The sequence below is a fragment of the Salmo trutta genome, chromosome 12 (assembly GCF_901001165.1).
Source record: "Salmo trutta chromosome 12, fSalTru1.1, whole genome shotgun sequence".
Taxonomy (NCBI): Eukaryota; Metazoa; Chordata; class Actinopteri; order Salmoniformes; family Salmonidae; genus Salmo; species Salmo trutta.
In genome coordinates, this window is record NC_042968.1 from 37,009,447 (window position 1) to 37,027,121 (window position 17,675).

The following is a 17,675-nucleotide window of genomic DNA, read 5'->3' on the forward strand; positions in this document are numbered from 1 at the left end:
CGCGACAAACTCATACCTTAAGCGTCTGCACTAAGTAGACTAGCTCATATATATATATGTGTGTGTGTGTGTGTGTGTGTGTGTGTGTGTGTGTGTGTGTGTATGTATGTATATATATATCAAATACTGCATGGTCTGCTCAGGCTTAGAAGAATCCATACTGTTAATTAATTAGCATTTTTGTCCTCAGCAAGTCAAAGCCATGCCCACCACACTTGTAACACAGCTAGAAAAAAGAAAAACCCACTCAAACAACATTTTTTTAAATACAAAGACAAAAAAATAAAAATCAACACCTATTTAGAGATTGTATTGCAGTTTCATCGAACAGTACAAATACTGTTAGTAGTAAGAGTTTCACTAAATAGAAATTGATTATGAAATATTAAGCAAATATTCAATGCTTGCTCTTTGTACACTAGTTCATTCGGGGGGGGACGACAAAAAAGGAACATTTAAAAACGGACCAGCGAGCATTTGCTACAGCAAAGCATGCCGTCCTTCTTTAAGGAACAAAAGAGTAACTCACTACACACTGAAATATACACTGAATCCAAACTATAAGCATCGCTATCCGCGATACCTCACGTCCATGCAGGCTGTGCATGGATATATATCCACACACACAGGATGCATGGACTGGTAGGACCTTCAAGTGCTGCAGTCCAGTACATTAAAATATTCATGGATATATTTATATATAAGTAGTAACATTAACCACCTCAAATATATAAGGCACTATGGCTGGGGACAAGTATACGATGCAGCGAGTCTCAGGACGCCAACAACAAGAGCGATGTCTAACGTATCAACTTCCTGTTTACATTTGGATCTGCTCATGCAAGATCACATGCAGCGTGAGGAGCAACAACCCTACTTTAAATCGGTTAAGTGACTCCACATTTTTAAAACACCAAAGACACTGAGAAAAGGTACAAATACTTCAAACGCGGTACGACACACACCGTGGACAACATGTGCATCTGTCGGCCTATCGAACTAGAGACTGAATGGCTTTACAAATGTGGATGTGTCTTGTACACGTTCAGAAGGCAATATAGAAAAATAGCTGGGATAAGGGGGTGCCACGTCTGACCTAGCAACGCCACCCGATTAGTCACCTGTTTTTTGAGGAGTATTGGTAGAAGAGCTAATGTGAAGGTATATTAAATGTGCAAAACACATTGAGAGTGAGTTACTTATCTACTTACATTCATTCCATCCGTCCGTCCTTCCTTGCCCCCCTCCCCTCATCCTCCACCCAAACTTTTTGATTTGATTTTTTATAGCTCATAGTTCAATTGCACCCAAGTCCACATGATTCATAAAAATAGCTTGTTTCTCTGTGGTTGTGCCATGGCTCTGGACATGAAAACCATGTTGTGGTTGTTTGTTGTGTATTCTGAGAAGGCCCCTCCTCCTGCTCGCCTGGCCCCCGGGGGGCACAAGGTGCATCTGGGGGGCGGGCGGCTCCGGGACCCTGTCAGATGTAGGGGTACTGGTTGAGTTTGGTGGGGCTGAGGGGGAAGGTGGCGTAGGCGGGCGAGGCCATGTAGGGGTGCGGGGGGAAGAGGGCCTTGAACTGGCCCTGGGGGTGGATGGTGGGCGAGGGCAGCAGCCGGGGGTTGATGCCCACAGTGACCTGGTGGACGATACCGCCTGGGTGAGAGATGCTGTAGGCGGGCTGCAGGACGGGCCGCGAGGCCCCAGGGGAGGCCAGGATGTGGGCCACAGGGGCTGCTGTGACCAGGGGCCCAGGGGGGGGGTAGGACAGAAGGGTATGCTGGCTGTGCGGGTGATGGCGGGGACCTGTAGTGTGGTTGGGGCTGCCGTGGGGTAGGGTAAAGGAGTGCCCATGCATAGTGGGGGGGATGTAGGCCTGCGGGCGCCGGTGGGTATAGTTTCCATTCCATTCCTGGTGGCAGGAGCCGTAATGCTGGAGCTGGAAATGAAGAGAAAAGGGGTGGTTAGGTATCATACACATATTACACCTGTGTGTGTGTGTGTGTGTGTGTGTGTGTGTGTGTGTGTGTGTGTGTGTGTGTTGACCTGTCCAAAGCCCATGGGCTGCTGTTGCTGGGGCTGGAATGCAGTGATCTTCTGTGGCCGGTTGAGGAGGGGGATGGAGTGGTGTGGTTGACGCCCCGGGATACCTCGCCCTTTGAACTGGAAAGACTCTAAGACTGGAGGGAAGAGAGAGACCGAGACAGAGAGAGGGGGGAGGGAGGTAGAGAGGAAATGAAAGAGAGGGATGAGTTTAAACACAGACACATCATGATGGCAGCAGCATCAACCCACAGAGACAGACAGTAGAGTTAAACCCTGACTGTAATACCCATCAGCCAGTGTGACATGCTCATCACTGACTTCCACTGGTTTTGACCAAACACAGCTCTTTAACAAGTGCCATCTGTTCCCCAAGCATCATGTGGATGTTTAGAAATAGACTAGAACTGATCTGGGATCTTGTGAAGGGATGGAAGCCAAATGGGTAAGTAAGCTGGTTCGTATTCATAGTGGGGGTCATACCATTGGCTATTAATACCCCCCTAGTAGCACTAGAATAGCAAGTTGTGGCCTTTTCTGTGGGCTTTAGCTGGGGAGTGTTTCTGAATGTCAGCTATGGGAGGGACCTGGCTGGGACATGAGAGGCCATAGGAGACAGTGCGATTTTCACTGAGGATTTATAAATGATCTATAAACAGGGACCTTAAAAAAGCCCAGCCCCAGGAACAGAGGGAGAAGACCACAGCTGTTATGAAGCCTACTTATGACATACATAACCCCTCGGTAACACCCCACGAACGCATTCGTAAACATCTAAGTGTTCATGACAGCCAGCGAACACGATGTGGCGCATGTGTGCGTGTCTGGTTGTCATCCATGTCTATGAAGGCCTAAGTCAGGCTGTAAAGCGTTCCAGGGGATGTTACGCCTGTCATACGTAGCTTCATAAGCTCCAGATCCACACAGGTAGAATAAAGGATAGATTCAAAGAAAGGGCTGTCAACAAGAAGCCAGCTGCAACCAGAGTACAGTCTACAGGAAACACACGTCCACTCCAGAGGCTGAAGCCAAGAGGTCTGAGGTGAGAGGTCAGGGCTGCAGCCATAATCACCTGCGAGTACCTCTGTGCCCTATAAACGAGGAGTAATCCCACACCATGTGACCTGTGGAGCAGACATCATCAGCAGTGACCCTGTTAGCCCTGTGTCCGTGTGTGTCTGATCACTGACAATCCTGACAGATTAAGGCTACTGTTGTGTCACTGGGTTCCAGGTTCCAGTGTGTACTGTACATGTAACCTGCTGTGTTATCTGTTGCCCTGTCTGCCCTGGGCTAGGTGTGTGTTGTGGTTACCTATGATGAGAGAACTGTGGCCACCTGTTCATGACTACTGAACCTGTTTGTTCAACCATAGGGCTGTGTGAACTAGGTGTGTCAAGTGTACGTCTAGGGTGAATCAGCCGGGTGTCTGTTTCCTGTGGGTGAATTCAGGTGTCCGGTGTGTGTGTGTGTGTGTTAGATGCTTACTGGTGTTGCCTAGCGTCTCGTTGATGTGTGGGCGGGGGTTGTTATTCTGCACCCTCATGGGCGGCACCACCATGGTGCGCACCGGTGGCTTTCTGGGCTCCGTTACTGGGGCGACGCACGCCACACGGGGCCCGCGGTTCTGGTTGGCGTCGGCGATGTAGCGTCGTTCGGTGAAGGGGCTGTTGCTAGGGCCAGAGGAGTCGGAGGAAGGCGAGCCGTCTACAATGTCACAACCGCTCTCCTGCTCGTCATCTGACATACTGTAACAGACCAGAGCAATCACACTCAGAGAGTATACATTGTATACTGTAACAGACCAGAGCAATCACACTCAGACAGTATACATTCTATACTGTAACAGACCAGATCTATCACACTCAGACAGTATACATTCTATACTGTAACAGACCAGATCAATCACACTCAGACAGTATACATTCTATACTGTAACAGACCAGATCAATCACACTCAGACAGTATACATTCTGTACTGTAACAGACCAGATCAATCACGCTCAGAGAGTATACATTCTATACTGTAACAGACCAGAGCAATCACACTCAGACAGTATACATTCTGTACTGTAACAGACCAATCACGCTCAGAGAGTATACATTCTGTACTGTAACAGACCAGAGCAATCACGCTCAGAGAGTATACATTCTGTAATGTAACAGACCAGAGCAATCACGCTCAGAGAGTATACATTCTGTACTGTAACAGACCAATCACGCTCAGAGTATACATTCTATACTGTAACAGACCAGATCAATCACACTCGTACAATATACATTCTATACTGTAACAGACCAGATCAATCACACTCAGACAGTATACATTCTATACTATTACAGACCGGAGCAATCACACTGTATGACAGGTGTAGGTGCAACATTTAGGTTAAGGCCCAACATGTATGTGTGTGTGTGTGGCTGTTGTCATTGGGTCATACCTGTTGGGGCGTTTGCAGGGCGAGGTGCTGGACTGGGCTGAGGCAGAGGAGCTGGTGCTGAGGGTGCTGTCTGGACTGCTGAGGGAACATACTCTCTCCATACTCACTGTGCTCTGACACGCCTCACACTCAGCACTGCCCTTACACCTGGGGGGAGGGGGAGAGAGAGAGGGAGGGGGAGAGAAAGAGAAATGGAAAGAGGGGGGGAAGGGGAGAAGAGAGGGTTTTAGTTACAAGTTGAAGTCGGAAGTTTACATACACTTAGGTTGGAGTCATTAAAACTCGTTTTTCAACCACTCCACAAATTTCTTGTTAACAAACTATAGTTTTGGCAAGTCGGTTGGAAAAATGTTGGAAAAGTCGGTTCCAACAATTGTTGGAAAAATGACTTGTCATGCACAAAGTAGATGTCCTATCTACTTTGTGCATGACACAAGTCATTATTCCAAAAATAGTTTACAGACAGATTATTTCACTTATAATTCACTGTATCACAATTCCAGTGGGTCAGAAGTTCACATACACTAAGTTGACTGTGCCTTTAAAGAGCTTGGAAAATTCCAGAAAATGATGTCATGGCTTTAGAAGCTTCTAATAGGCTAACTGACATCATTTTAGTCAATTGGAGGTGTACCTGTGGATGTATTACAAGGCCTACCTTCAAACTCTGTGCCTCTTTGCTTGACATCATGGGGAATCAAAAGAAATCAGCCAAGACCCCAGAAAAAAAACATCTGGAGGTACCATGTTCATCTGTACAAACAATAGTACGCAAGTATAAACACCATGGGACCACACAGCTGTCAAACCTCTCAGGAGGGAGACGCATTTTGTCTCCTAGAGATGAACGTACCTTGGTGCGAAATGTGAAAATCAATCCAAGAACAACAGCAAAGGACCTTATGAAGATGGAAACAGGTACAAAGGTATCTATATCCACGGTAAAACGAGTCCTATATCGACGTAACCTGAAACGCCGCTCAGCAAGGAAGAAGCCACTGCTCGAAAACCTCCATAAAAAAAAAAACAGACTATGGTTTGCAACTGCACATGGGAACAAAGAACGTACTTTTTGGAGAAATGTCCTCTGGTCTGATGAAAAAGAAATAGAACTGTTTGGCCATAATGACCATTGTTATGTTTGGAGGAGAAAGGGAGAGGCTTGCAAGCCGAAGAACACCATCCCAACCGTGAAGCACGGGGGTGGCAGCATCCTGTTGTGGGGTGCTTTGCTGTTGGAGGGACTGGTGCACTTCACAAAATAGATGGCATCATGAGGCAAGAAAAATATGTGGATATATTGAAGCAACATCTCAAGACATCAGTCAGGAAGTTAAAGCTTGGTCGCAAATGGGTCTTCCAAATGGACAATGATCCCAAGCATACTTCCAAAGTTGGTGCAAAATGGCTTAAGGACAACAAAGTCAAGGTATTGGAGTGGCCATCACAAAGCCCTGACCTCAATCCTACAGAAAATTTGTGGGCAGAACTGAAAAAGTGTGTGCGAGCAAGGAGGCCTACAAACCTGACTCAGTTACACCAGCTCTGTCAGGAGGAATGGGCCAAAATTCACCCAACTTATTGTGGGAAGCTTGTGGAAGGCTACCCGAAACGTTTGACCCAATTTAAAGGCAATGCTATCAAATACTAATTGAGTGTATGTAAACTTCTGACCCACTGGGAATGTGATGAAAGAAATAAAAGGTGAAATAAATCATTCTCTCAACTATTCTTCTGACATTTCACATTCTTAAAATAAAGTGGTGATCCTAACTGACCTAAAACAGGGAATTTTTACTAGGATTAAATGTCAGGAATTATAAAAAACGGACATTAAATGTATTTGGCTGAGGTGTATGTAAACTTCCGACTTCAACTGTACATACAGAGTTTGAGGCGATAATGACTTGGATATTTGAAGAGACCGATTTTGGACTGCAGTGGATATTTGAAGAGACCGATTTTGGACTGCAGTGGATATTTGAAGAGACCGATTCTGGACTGCAGTGGATATTTGAAGAGACCGATTCTGGACTGCAGTGGATATTTGAAGAGACCGATTTTGGACTGTAGTGGATATTTGAAGAAACCGATTCTGGACTGTAGTGGATATTTGAAGAGACCGATTCTGGACTGTAGTGGATATTTGAAAAGACCGATTTTGGAGTAGCTTGAGATAATTACTTACTCCCCCAGTGAGTGTCTCCGTGTTCTCGCTTCCTCCTCCTCTTCCTCATCACTGCTGATACTAATGACAGTGACAGTGGGGCTGGCCAGATCAGACATCACCATGGCCTGCCGCTGCTTATAAGAGACAGACTGCTCTTCGGAGTCTGAACCTGCCTTACAGCAGCTAGACTCCTCCTCCTGCGCCGGTTCAGGTTCCGGCTGTACAGCTCGCCCCGCCTCCGGGAATCTCTCCTCTGGGACATTCCTCGCGGTGTCGGCCATCTTTGGGGACTGGCATGCTGAGTTTTGGGTGTTGGTGTTGTAGGTGAAATTGTTGCCTCTAGGGAGAAATAAATGACAGGAAGGGGATTTTATGATCAGATTGTGTGTGCGCGCGTGCGTACGTGCATGAGCGCGCGTGTGTTTACCTGTTAAAGCAGGGCTTGTTTCTCTTGTTAGCAGAGGGCTGTGGCCACACCACGTGTGCGATGCCTATGCTGATTGGCTGGTGGGCAGACATGGTCATCTGGTTGGTTAAGAGCGGCTGATGGTGGTGGGGCATCATAGAGCTGTAATGGTTGCCATGGGGACGCACTTTCCTGCAAATGAGAAGACGGGGTAACGAGCTAAAGGTTATTAGCTATATTAGAGACTTAACTGACTGATCTCACTCGCTTGCTTGCTTCAAAGGAGAGGCATGTGACTCATTCTCCATCAGTATGACAGACAGCCATCACACTGTGTCCAATATTCTCAGAGAAGTCTTTGTCAAGGGTAGAGCATAGCAACAAAACAGACTGATAGACAATGCAGTTTCAAGAAATTCATTTGGAGCTTCCCTATTGGCTCCTTACGGGGGAAAAAACAAATTAGTCACTGACAGTCTCTAAAGAGCACAGACAGTCAACAGCTGACAGATAACACTCACCCCCATTCTCCCAGTCTCTGTGGACCTGCCACAGGGTCGGACGCCATGGTGGCTGGTGGGGGTGCCATTGGAGTCACCTGCTGCCAGGCGGGCACCAGGATCTGCTGGGGGCAGTTAGACCAGGTCTGCTGCAAGGGAGAGGAACACCGTTTCCATGGTTTCTATAGCTATCTAAACTTATTCATTCAGTTGTATAGGGCGGCAGGTAGCCTAGTGGTTAGAGCGTTGGGCCAGTAACCGAAAGATTGCTGGATCAAATCCCCGAGCTGACAAGGTAAAAATCTTTCTTTCTGCCCCTGAGCAAGGCAGTTAACCCACTGTTCCCCGGGCGCTGGAGACATGGATGACAATTATAGCAGCCCCCCCACCTCTCTGATTCAGAGGGGTTGGGTTAAATGCGGAAGACACATTTCAGTTGAATACATTCAAAACATCCCCAGCACAAATGCATCCAGGCTGTGTCTTGCTGATTCTCCATCACTGTCAGTTTCTCTGTTGGTCTGAATCACTCAATCACAACTAGCCTGAATACTAGGGACTTTCTCTCTCTCCCGCTCCCCCCTCTCTTCTCGTTACCTGTGTGATGAGCCCAGGTCTGATCTGTAGGGGCTGAATGGAGGGAGCTTGGGTGACCAGAGGCATAGCAGTCTCCATGCGTACGGAGTAGCCCTGTGGCTTGGCCGCGTTAGTGGGGATTCCTGGAGGACCGGAAAGGGAAACATGTGTTCCACAGTAAGTCCAAGTCAGTAGATTTTGCTATAGAGGTGGATGGAAAGGAGGGAGGAAAGAGAGAGAAGAGAGAGGATGGAGGAGAAAGAGATAGAAGAGGGAGGATGGGAGGAGAAAGAGAGAGGGGGGGGAGAAAGAGAGAAGATTAAGAAGTCATACCCTGCATCGTTGGGGGGCACAGGATGAGTGCCTGTTGAAATGAGTCGCTGCAGCCAAACTGGCCATTTCCTGTTTGGAGCGGTATCCCAGGGTGCATCACTGAGGGGGCCGAGGGGGCTAAAGCCTGAAGACAACACAGAGACATGAGCACCCTGACATCTACTACAGAAACAAATGTGTTAGATCAACACAGAGACATGAGTACCCAGACATCTACTACAGAAACAAATGTGTTAGATCAACACAGAGACATGAGTACCCAGACATCTACTACAGAAACTAATGTGTTAGATCAACACAGAGACATGAGTACCCAGACATCTACTACAGAAACTAATGTATTACATCAACACAGAGACATGAGTACCCAGACATCTACTACAGAAACTAATGTGTTAGATCAACACATAGACATGAGTACCCAGACATCTACTACAGAAACTAATGTGTTAGATCAACACATAGACATGAGTACCCAGACATCTACTACAGAAACTAATGTATTACATCAACACAGAGACATGAGTACCCAGACATCTACTACAGAAACGAATGTATTACATCAACACAGAGACATGAGTACCCAGACATCTACTACAGAAACTAATGTATTACATCAACACAGAGACATGAGTACCCAGACATCTACTACAGAAACTAATGTGTTAGATCAACACATAGACTGTCTATGGACAGGGATTTTTTCATCAGCACAACTTATAAGGGGAATTGTGGCCTCAAGGCCTATTTTTCATAAAGAAAGTGTTTCTGAGATAAGAAAAAAAATACCACAACTTTAACTCTACATAACTAAAAACGCCCGACTAAGTCTTGTAGCAGATTCCAACATATAATCCGCATTAGCCTCACATCCCCAGTAGATGGCGACCTGCCTGTCTGGAGTCTGAGCCAAACAGCAGGGGCCTACGCACCAAGCATAGAGTAAGAGTACTGATCTAGGATCTGTCAATATAATCGTATTATTAAATAATTTAAAAGACAAAACTGATCCTAGATCAGCAGTCCTACTCAGACACTTTATGAATAAACAAAGAACAGAGCAGAAGCCGGTGCCTATGGTTCAGAGGTCACTGCTCTGACCTCTTGTGCCCGGCCTACAATATTGAATCCAGGGAATTAGACCAGGGCTGAATCCAACATGATCAAAGGTCTGGAAAGTCCAATCAAAAAGTCCACACAGAATAGGGACCAGCCCCCCCATACACATGACAGTCAACACAAAGCACTCTTTGAGAGGTGAATACTGGGAGATCTGGTGCATTTATCCACCAAATACTTCCTGTAACTGGAACGAATCAAAGTTCACCTACATCAGAGCGGATGCGTTTTACACATGCAAGGCTTTACTAGAGACCACCCATTCAGTCCCCCCCCCACAAGGGTAAATACTGAACACAAATGCACAAGAATTAAGGATGTGTCGATATATCAACTTGATTCAATTGGGCTTAAATTTGTGCTTGTGGTATATGAGGTTCAGACGCCATCACCTTCACATTGTACCAACAGTTGATATGAGAATGGACTTCTAATGTATTGACAAAGATTGACTTGTATTTCCAGAAACAGCTGGTTGGTATTTAGAATAACAAAGTGAAACATGACAGTATGAGGCCAGTTGAAGCCATCTATCTAATAGGATCAGATGGCTCCAAACTTCAACCATCTCTCCCCTCAGCAACACAACGCACCCGCGCTGTCGCCATGACATAGCCTACGTAATGTCCTGGCGTTGCCACGACCTCGAAGGTGAACGGCTACAGTTCCACGTGAGGATGAGGGGGACGATAAAGCCCCATGTCATCCATCTTACCATCTGGAGGTCTGGGTCAGGGGAAGACACACCTTGGTCTAGCTGTTTCTCAAATGGAAGACCTTGTCTGATAAAACTATCTCCATTCACATGTAATATACAGTCTAACAGCTCTAGCAGTGGTACATTGTCATATAGCCATCTGTTCATATAAACGTATAGCCCAACATATGGAAATGTTTCCCTCCTGCTTACTTGGTTGTGGATGGCGGCCATCTTGCTGAAGGGCCCAGTCAGGTTAACTGTGGTGGTGGTCGTGGTCACCGGTCTGATGAAGGGGGCTTTGTTCCGGTTGAGTGTGTCATAAGGACCGGGACGAGACCGGGTTACGTCCATGATGTGGAAACATGATTTGACACTGATGGAGAGAGGAAAGGAGGGGGTTGGAGTTCTTTTCATCACAGTACACCAGGCCTTTATGCTTGTCCTCCTTTTACAAATAACTACATGTTTCACCATGTCTCTTCTAGAGGACGACCGATTAATCGGAATGGCCGATTTCAAGTTTTCATAATGGGTAAATCGGTATTTTTGGACACGTTTTTTTCATTTATATATTTATATTTATATATATATATATTTTTTTTTACACCTTTATTTAACTAGGCAAATCAGCTAAGAACACATTCTTATTTTCAATGACGGCCTAGGAACGGTGGGTTAACTGCCTTGTTCAGGGGCAGAATGACAGATTTTACCTTGTCAGCTCGGGGATTCAATCTTGCAACCTTAATAGTCCAACGCTCTAACCACCTGCTTTACATTGCACTCCACGAGGAGCCTGCCTGTTACGCGAATGCAGTAAGAAGCCAAGGTAAGTTGCTAGCTAGCATTAAACTTATCTTATTAAAACAATCAATCAATCATAATCACTACTTAACTACACATGGTTGATGATATTACTAGTTTATCTAGCCTGTCCTGCGTTGCATATAATCGATGCGGTGCGCATTTGCGAAAAAGGACTGTCGTTGCTTCAACGTGTACCTAACCATAAACATCAATGTCTTTCTTAAAATCAATACACAAGTATATATTTTTAAACCTGCATATTTAGTTAATAATGCCTGCTAACATGAATTTCTTTTAACTAGGGAAAATGTGTCACCTCTTGCAACAGAGTCAGGGTATATGCAGCAGTTTTGGCCGCCTTGCTGGTTGCGAACTGTGTGAAGACTATTTCTTCCTAACAAAGACAGCTAACTTTGCCAAACGGGGGATGATTTAACAAAAGCGCATTTGCGAAAAAGCACAATCGTTGCACGACTGTACCTAACCATAAACATCAATGCCTTTCTTAAAATCAATACACAGAAGTATATATTTTTAAACCAGCATATTTAGCTAAAATAAATCCAGGTTAGCAGGCAATATTAACGAGGTGAAATTGTGTCACTTCTCTTGCGTTCATTGCACGCAGAGTCAGGGTATATGCAACAGTTTGGGCCGCCTGGCTCGTTGCGAACTAATTTGCCAGAATTTTACATTATTATTTTTACATTTACATTTTAGTCATTTAGCAGACGCTCTTATCCAGAGCGACTTACAGTAGTGAATGCATACATTTCAATTAATTTCATAATTTTTTTTCCCCTTACTGGCCCCCCGTGGGAATCGAACCCACAACCCTGGCATTGCAAACACCATTGCAAACACCATGCTCTACCAACTGAGCATTGAAGGTTGTGCAATGTAACAGCAATATTTAGACTTAGGGATGTCACCCATTAGATAAAATACGGAACTGTTCCGTATTTCACTGAAAGAATAAACGTTTTGTTTTCGAGATGATAGTTTCCGGATTCGACCATATTAATGACCTAAGGCTTGTATTTCTGTGTGTTATTATGTTATAATTAAGTCTATGATTTGATATTTGATAGAGCAGTCTGACTGAGCGGTGGTAGGCACCAGCATGCTCGTAAGCATTCATTCAAACAGCACTTTCGTGCATTTCGCCAGCAGCCCTTCGCAATTCTTCAAGCATTGCGCTGTTTATGACTTCAAGCCTGTCAACTCCCGAGATTAGGCTGGTGTAACCGATGTGAAATGGCTAGCTAGTTAGCGGGGTGCGCACTAATAGCGTTTCAACGTCACTCGCTCTGAGACTTGCAGTAGTAGTTCCCCTTGCTCTACATGGGTAACGCTGCTTCGAGGGTGGCTGTTGTCGATGTGTTCCTGGTTCGAGCCCAGGTAGGAGCGAGGACAGGGACGTAAGCCATACTGTTACACTGGCAATACTAAAGTGCCTATAAGAACATCCAATAGTCAAAGGTATGTGAAATACAAATCGTATAGAGAGAAATAGTCCTATTATTCCTATAATAACTACAACCTAAAACTTCTTACATGGGAATATTGAAGACTCATGTTAAAAGGAACCACCAGCTTTCATATGTTCCCATGTTCTGAGCAAGGCACTTAAACGTTAGCTTTCTTACATGGCACATATTGCACTTTTACTTTCTTCTCCAACACTTTGTTTTTGCATTATTTAAACCAAATTGAACATGTTTCATTATTTATTTGAGGCTAAATTGATTTTATTGATGTATTATATTAAGTTAAAATAAGTGTTCATTCAGTATTGTTGTAATTGTCATTATTACAAATAAATAAATAAATACAATAAAAAAACACAAAAAAATGGCGGATTAATCGGTATCTGCTTTGTTTGGTCCTCCAATAATCGGTATCGGCGTTGAAAAATCATAATCGGTCGACCTCTAGTCTCTTCTCTACGAAAAGGTCAACCCGCCTGAAAGCCAGTGGGGTAAACTCACTGGTTGCTATGGGGGAAGTCAAGTAGGTGTTGCATGGACATAAAGGAGTGGCTGAGCGCCTCAACGGGGGCGATCCTCTTCTCCGCATCGATCCACAACATCCTCTTCAGCAGGCCTACAAACTCTCTTCGGTCCACCTTCTCTGCCAACAGGTCACTACCTTCCAGATTCATCACCAAGTTGACCTGGGAGAGAGAGGCAGGTCAGGGCTCAGGAGAACTAGTCATCTGTCCCAACTTTTGTGTATTTCATCTGGAGCCTCAGGAAGTTTTAAACCAGCTTTACAAGTCAAGGGAGACTTGGTTAAGGGGACAAACAGTATAAACAGTCACTATGCTAAGCTGGAATAATCGTTTCCTATGTTAAAAATATCAAAAGTAAAAACATCAAACCAACCATTGTGATAAGTGGAACTTGAGAACGATGAGGCATTTTTCATATCTACAGCATTCTACATCACCCCCGTCTCTACATATCTACATCCCCCCGTCTCTACAGCATTCTACATCACCCCCGTCTCTACATATCTACATCCCCCCGTCTCTACATATCTACATCCCCCCGTCTCTACAGCATTCTACATCACCCCCGTCTCTACATATCTACATCCCCCCCGTCTCTACATATCTACATCCCCCCGTCTCTACATCACCCCCGTCTCTACAGCATTCTACATCACCCCCGTCTCTACATATCTACATCCCCGTCTCTACATCCCCCCGTCTCTACATCACCCCCGTCTCTACAGCATTCTACATCACCCCCGTCTCTACATATCTACATCCCCGTCTCTACATACCCCCGTCTCTACAGCATTCTACATCCCCGTCTCTACATCACCCCCGTCTCTACATCACCCCCATCTCTACAGCATTCTACATCACCCCCGTCTCTATATATCTACATCGCTCTACATCCCCCCCGTCTCTACATCACCCCCATCTCTACAGCATTCTACATCCCCCCGTCTCTACATCCCCCCCGTCTCTACATCTCTCTACATCACCCCCGTCTCCACATCTCTCTACATCACCCCCGTCTCCACATCTCTCTACATCACCCCCGTCTCCACATCTCTCTACATCACCCCCGTCTCCACATCTCTCCACATCCCCCCCGTCTCCACATCTCTCTACATCCCCCCCGTCTCCACATCTCTCTACATCCCCCCGTCTCTACATCTCTCTGCATCCCCTCCGTCTCTACATCTCTCTGCATCCCCTCCGTCTCTACATCTCTCTGCATCCCCTCCGTATCTACATCCCCCCGTCTCTACATCCCACCGTCTCCACATCTCGCTACATCACCCCCGTCTCTACATCCCCCCTGTCCACACGTCTACATCATCTCCACACGTCTACGTCGTCTCCACAGGTCTACGCCCCCCCGTCTCCACAAGTCTATGCCCCCCCCGCGTCTCCCACGTCTACGTCCCCCCCGTCTACCCCCCCGTGTCCACACGTCTACGCCCCCCCCCCCGTCTCCACAGGTCTACGCCCCCCGTCCCCCACGTCTACGTCCCTCCCGTCTCCACACGTCTGCCCCCCCTTGTGTCCACACGTCTATGCCCCCCCCGTGTCCACACATCTACGTCACCCCCGTCTCCACACGTCTACGCCCCCCCCCATGTCCGCACATCTACGTCCCCCCAGTCTCCACACGTCTACGTCCCCCCCGTCTCCACACGTCCACAACCCCCCCGTCTCCACACGTCTACCCCCCCGTCTCCACACGTCTACCCCCCCGTCTCCACACGTCTACCCCCCCGTCTCCACACGTCTACCCCCCCAGTCTCCACACGTCTACGTCTGTCCCCCACGTCTACACCCCCCCCCGTCTCCACGTCTACGTCTCCCCCGTCATCCCCCGTCTCCACGCCATCCCCCGTCTACGCACCGTCTACGTCTACGTCCCCCGTCATCTCCCGTCTCCACGCCATCCCCCGTCTCCACGCCATCTACATCATCCCCCGTCTCCACGCCATCTACATCATCCCCCGTCTCCACACCATCTGCATCATCCCCCGTCTCCACACCATCTGCATCATCCCCGTCTCCACACCATCTGCATCATCCCCCGTCTCCACACCATCTGCATCATCCCCCGTCTCCACACCATCTACATCATCCCCCGTCTCCACACCATCTACATCATTCTACATAATCCCCCCCAACTCGTAAAAACAACAGCAGGGAAATGTTCAACCCATGATCTCATTGTCAGGGAATTTCCAGCTGTGGTTTCACCCGAGGCTTGACTTTCAAACTAAGTGTTGGGTGCTGAACCTTAGCATGTCACTTAGCATATGACTAGAGATGTGAGAATGGGGTTTTTCCAGCAATGAGATGTACGTACATGTTCTATCTTTTTCCTCTCTCTCAGACCTACGGCCCCATCTTCTCTCACCATGGGCATCCTGAGTCGAGACTCATCAACACGGTCTAGTTAGAAAAGCTGATTGTGTCCACATCCTGTGGAACAAGACTTACGTGCGCTATGTCATCCAAACAGCTGAAGATGTACTTCCTTGCTTCCTTTGATTTCATCCCCGTCTCGGTCTCATGCTCATCAGTCGACTGGAGAGAGACAGGGGGAGAACGAAAGACAGGGGGAGAACGAGAGACAGGGGGAGAACGAGAGACAGGGGGAGAACGAGAGACAGGGGGAGAACGAGAGACAGGGGGAGAACGAGAGAGAGAGAGACGGGGGGTGAGACGGGGGAGAACGAGAGGGAGAGAGACGGGGGGTGAGACAGGGGGAGAACGAGAGAGACGGGGGGAGAACGAGAGAGACGGGGGGTGAGACGGGGTGAGAACGAGAGAGACGGGGGGGTGAGACGGGGGAGAACGAGAGAGACGGGGGGGTGAGACGGGGGGAGAACGAGAGAGACGGGGGGGTGAGACAGGGGGAGAACGAGAGAGACGGGGGGAGAACGAGAGAGACGGGGGGTGAGACGGGGTGAGAACGAGAGAGACGGGGGGGTGAGACGGGGGAGAACGAGAGAGACGGGGGGGTGAGACGGGGGGAGAACGAGAGAGACGGGGGGAGAACGAGAGAGACGGGGGGAGAGACGGGGGAAAACGAAAGAGACGGGGGGAGAGACGGGGGGAGAGATGGGGGGAGAGACGGGGAAAACGAAAGAGACGGGGGGAGAGACGGGGGAGAGACGGGGGGAGAGACGGGGGGAGAGACGGGGGGAGAGACGGGGGGAGAGACGGGGGGAGAGACGGGGAAAACGAAAGAGACGGGGGGAGAGACGGGGGGGAGAACGAGAGAGACGGGGGGAGAACGAGAGAGACAGGGGGAGAGACGGGGGGAGAGACGGGGGGAGAGACGGGGGGAGAGACGGGGGGGAGAACGAGAGAGACGGGGGGAGAACGAGAGAGACGGGGGGAGAGACGGGGAAAACGAAAGAGACGGGGGGTTTATCCCTTCAGCCTTTATCTCCAGAGTTGGTTCAAACGGTGAAAAAGAGGATGCTTGTGTGGGGGTTTTCTTCTCTGGTGGGTGGTGGGAGTAATGACTGTTTGCTGAGAGGGAGAATGTTAGGTGATGGTGAGAGATAATATGTAGGTTTGTTTTCAGTGCTGGGCTAGGAGGAGTGTGTGTTTTGGTGGAGAGGAGCGAAAGAGGGGTCAGTGTATGGAATGGTTTATAGAGGGTGCTAGGGGGGGCTTCTGCTGGAGATGTATTTTGGGCTCAGGGGTCCTTCTTACCTTCAATCGCCATGCTGAGTAGGGGGAGTCAGACTCCCTGCAGAAGAACCGTGCCGTCTTCGTCCCCACATTCAACAGATGCTCCCCAGGCAAACCCTGCGTCTGAGAAATGTAGCGAATCTGTGAAAAGAAGAAGCGAGGGAAAAATAAAAAGACGTGGACAGACAGAGCAAGAGAGAGGGAGGAGAAAGAAAGGAAAAATATGTTAGGAAAGAACATTCCCTGTATGCTATGACCGTAGCAGATGGGGTAAGAACATTCCCTGTATGCTATGACCGTAGCAGATGGGGAAAGAACATTCCCTGCATGCTATGACCGTAGCAGATGGGGAAAGAACATTCCCTGCATGCTATGACCGTAGCAGATGGGGAAAGAACATTCCCTGCATGCTATGACCGTAGCAGATGGGGTAAGAACATTCCCTGCATGCTATGACCGTAGCAGATGGGGTAAGAACATTCCCTGTATGCTATGACCGTAGCAGATGGAGAAAGAACATTCCCTGTATGCTATGACCGTAGCAGATGGAGAAAGAACATTCCCTGTATGCTATGACCGTAGCAGATGGAGAAAGAGCATTCCCTGTATGCTATGACCGTAGCAGATGGAGAAAGAACATTCCCTGTATGCTATGACCGTAGCAGATGGAGCAAGAACATTCCCTGTATGCTATGACCGTAGCAGATGGAGCAAGAACATTCCCTGTATGCTATGACCGTAGCAGATGGGGAAGAACATTCCCTGTATGCTATGACCGTAGCAGATGGGGAAAGAACATTCCCTGTATGCTATGACTGAAGCAGATGGAGAAAGAACATTCCCTGTATGCTATGACCGTAGCAGAGGGGGAAAGAACATTCCCTGTATGCT

General features: G+C 47.7%; 1 protein-coding gene across 4 annotated transcripts in view; it reads right to left on the reverse strand.

Annotated features, from left to right (window-relative positions):
* Window positions 1-1,124: 1,124 nt before the first annotated feature.
* LOC115203478 (homeodomain-interacting protein kinase 3) overlaps window positions 1,125-17,675 on the reverse strand; it is a 75,796-nt gene continuing 59,245 nt past the window's right edge. For 2 of the 4 annotated variants that reach the window (XM_029768175.1, XM_029768173.1), the window contains exons 4-16: window positions 16,806-16,925; window positions 15,579-15,665; window positions 13,090-13,274; window positions 10,502-10,664; window positions 8,473-8,596; window positions 8,161-8,282; window positions 7,585-7,712; window positions 7,085-7,255; window positions 6,676-6,996; window positions 4,488-4,634; window positions 3,535-3,794; window positions 2,050-2,183; window positions 1,125-1,942 (exon numbers count right to left, since the gene is read on the reverse strand). In XM_029768175.1, coding sequence (XP_029624035.1) covers window positions 1,484-1,942; window positions 2,050-2,183; window positions 3,535-3,794; window positions 4,488-4,634; window positions 6,676-6,996; window positions 7,085-7,255; window positions 7,585-7,712; window positions 8,161-8,282; window positions 8,473-8,596; window positions 10,502-10,664; window positions 13,090-13,274; window positions 15,579-15,665; window positions 16,806-16,925 — 2,421 coding nt within the window. In that variant the 3' untranslated portion in view covers window positions 1,125-1,483. Of the gene's footprint in view, window positions 1,943-2,049; window positions 2,184-3,534; window positions 3,795-4,487; window positions 4,635-6,675; window positions 6,997-7,084; window positions 7,256-7,584; window positions 7,713-8,160; window positions 8,341-8,472; window positions 8,597-10,501; window positions 10,665-13,089; window positions 13,275-15,578; window positions 15,666-16,805; window positions 16,926-17,675 lie in introns of all 4 variants that reach the window. The other 2 variants (XM_029768174.1, XM_029768176.1) reach the window with 2 other exon arrangements.